Below are 2,500 nucleotides of genomic sequence, written 5' to 3'. Positions count from 1 at the left end.
TGTGTGTGAAAAATAATCCACCAATGTCTGTGGGTGAGTCTGTTCATCATTCTGTCTGTCTGTCCGTTTCTCTGTATCATATTTTGACCCCCGTTGATGTGAGTTGTTTCTCAATGTCCAGTCACAGACGACTCTTTCACCACGGAGCAGGAAGAGACCAGTGAACAGTACTACACGGAAACTTATCAACGTGAGTAGCAAGAATAGCACTTGTTGAGATAATGAACAGGCAGTATCGGGAAAAAAAACGTTTATTTTTACGTATGCATGTATGTATGTATTATATGAACGCATGTATGTATGTGTGTATGTATGCATGTATGTATAGGTGGGTTTCACTCTGTCTGGCTCTCTGCCTCTAACTCTCTCTCTTTCTCTCTCTCTCTCTGTCTGTCTGTATCTGCCTCTGTCTCTGTCTCTCTCTGCCTCTCTGTCTCTGTCTGTCTGTCTCTGTCTCTCTCTCTCTCAGATTCAGTCTTTGTCTCAGTATCTCTCTTTCTCTGTATGTGACTGGCTCTGTCTCTCTGCGTTTGCCTCTATCTTTCTGTGGTTGTGTGTGTGTCTGTCTCTCTTTGGTGGTGTTGTTGTTTTCTTTCTACTTCTCTCTTTCTCTCCCCCTGTCTCTCCTTCCCTCTGTCCTCCCTCTCTCTTTTCCTCCCTCCTCCCTCATCTGTCTGTCTATGTGTCTCTATCTCTGTCTCTGTATTCTATATCTGTCTCTGTCTGTCTGCCTCTCTTTCTCTCACCCCCCGTCCATTCCCCCACTATCTGCTTAGTTCTGCTTAGTTCTCTCTCTTTACCTCTCTCTCTTTTTCTCTCCCCCCCCCCCTCCCCCCGCAGCCTCCCCCCAATCTCACACTCAGTTCTTCTAACCCCCTCCCACCTCTCCTCTCCTTTTAACCTACCTTCAAATCCCCGAAATATTTCCAGCAGCAGTGACAGACGAATACGAAACACCTGAATGGGACATGTCAACTGAGGGTGCTGACTTCACAACCGACATGTGTAAGTGTGTGGCTGGCGTCAGTTTCAGTTTCAGTTTCACTTTCTCAAGGAGGCGTCACTGCGTTCGGACAAATCCATACACGCTACACCACATCTGTTGAGCAGATGCCTGACCAGCAGCATAACCCAACGCGCTTAGTCAGGCCTTGAGTGCATGCTTACATATTTGTGTACCTATGAAAGTGGATTTCATTTTACGTAATTTCGCCAGAGGACAACACTCTCGTTGCCATGGGTTCTTTTTCAGTGCGCCAAGTGCGTGCTGCACACGGGACCTCGGTTTATCGTCTCATCCGAAAGACTAGACGCTCAGTTTGATTTTCCAGTCAAACTTAGGAGAAAGGGCGAGAGCGGGATTCGAACCCACACCCTCACGGACTCTCTGTATTGGCAGCTGAGCGTCTTAACCATTCTGCCACCTACCTCCTGGCGTCAGATCAATGGTAATTGATTTCACGTTGTGTGGTCAGTGTACAGCCATGTGCGATATCTTGTTTGTGTGTGTGTGTGTGTGTGTGTGTGTGTGTGTGTGTGTGTGTGTGTGTGTGTGTGTGTGTGTGTGTGTGTGTGTGTGTGTGTGTGTGTGTGTGTGTGTGTGTGTGATTCTATGTGTGTGTGTGTGTGTGTGTGTGTGAGAGAGAGAGTCTCTCTCTGTGTGTGTATGTGTGTGTGTGTGTGTGTGTGTGTGTGTGTGTGTGTGTGTGTGTGAGAGACAGAGAGAGAGAGAGAGAGAGAGAGAGACTGTGTGTGTGTTTGTGTGTGTGTGTGTGTGTGTGTGTGTGTGTGTGTGTGTGTGTGTGTGTGTGTGTGTGTGTGTGTGTGTGTGTGTGTGTGTGTGTGTGTTTGCACATGCGTGTGTGTGCGTGCGTGTGTGTGCTCTGTCTGTCTGTCTGTCTGTCTGTCTCTCTCCCTTTCTACGTGTATCTGCCCCCCTTCTCACAATCATCTATCTCAAATTTCTTCCAATGTTTCCAGCATCAGTGACAGACGAATACGAAACACCTGAATGGGACTTTTCAACTGAGGGTGCTGACTTCACAACCGACATGTGTAAGTGTGTGGCTGGCGTCAGATCAATGGTAATTGATTTCACGTCGTGTGGTCAGTGTACAGCCATGCGCCATATCTTGTTCGGATCATGTACATGCTGTTTTGGGCAATGCAGACTGTGATCTGCTGCAAATGACCCTCACATTTCTCTGCACAGTTTGTGTGTGTGTGTGTGTGTGTGTGTGTGCGCGCGCGTGCGTGCGTGCTTGTGTGTGCGTGTGTGTGTGTGTGTGTGTGTGTGTGTTAGAGAGAGAGTCTGTCTGTCTGTGATTCTATATGTGTGTGTGAGAGAGAGAGAGAGAGAGAGAGAGAGAGAGAGAGTGTGTCTGTCTGTCTGTCTGTCTGTCTGTCTGTCTGTGATTCTCTGTGTGTGTGTGTGTGTGCGTGTGTGTGTGTGTGTGTGTGTGTGTGTGTGTGTGTGTGTGACTCTGTGTGTGTGTGTGTG

The 2,500-nt window shown here is 47.9% G+C and overlaps 1 protein-coding gene across 1 annotated transcript in view; it reads left to right on the top strand.

Annotated features, from left to right (window-relative positions):
• The window catches only part of LOC143287163 (uncharacterized), a 36,029-nt gene that overhangs the window by 20,764 nt on the left and 12,765 nt on the right, over positions 1-2,500 (top strand). Inside the window, exons 13-15 of the mRNA XM_076595107.1 lie at positions 122-190; positions 934-1,005; positions 1,981-2,055. Coding sequence (XP_076451222.1) covers positions 122-190; positions 934-1,005; positions 1,981-2,055 — 216 coding nt within the window. The remainder of the gene's footprint in view (positions 1-121; positions 191-933; positions 1,006-1,980; positions 2,056-2,500) is intronic.

This window comes from Babylonia areolata, chromosome 11, assembly GCF_041734735.1.
Source record: "Babylonia areolata isolate BAREFJ2019XMU chromosome 11, ASM4173473v1, whole genome shotgun sequence".
Lineage (NCBI taxonomy): Eukaryota > Metazoa > Mollusca > Gastropoda > Neogastropoda > Buccinidae > Babylonia > Babylonia areolata.
This window is presented reverse-complemented; position numbering and strand designations above follow the sequence as displayed.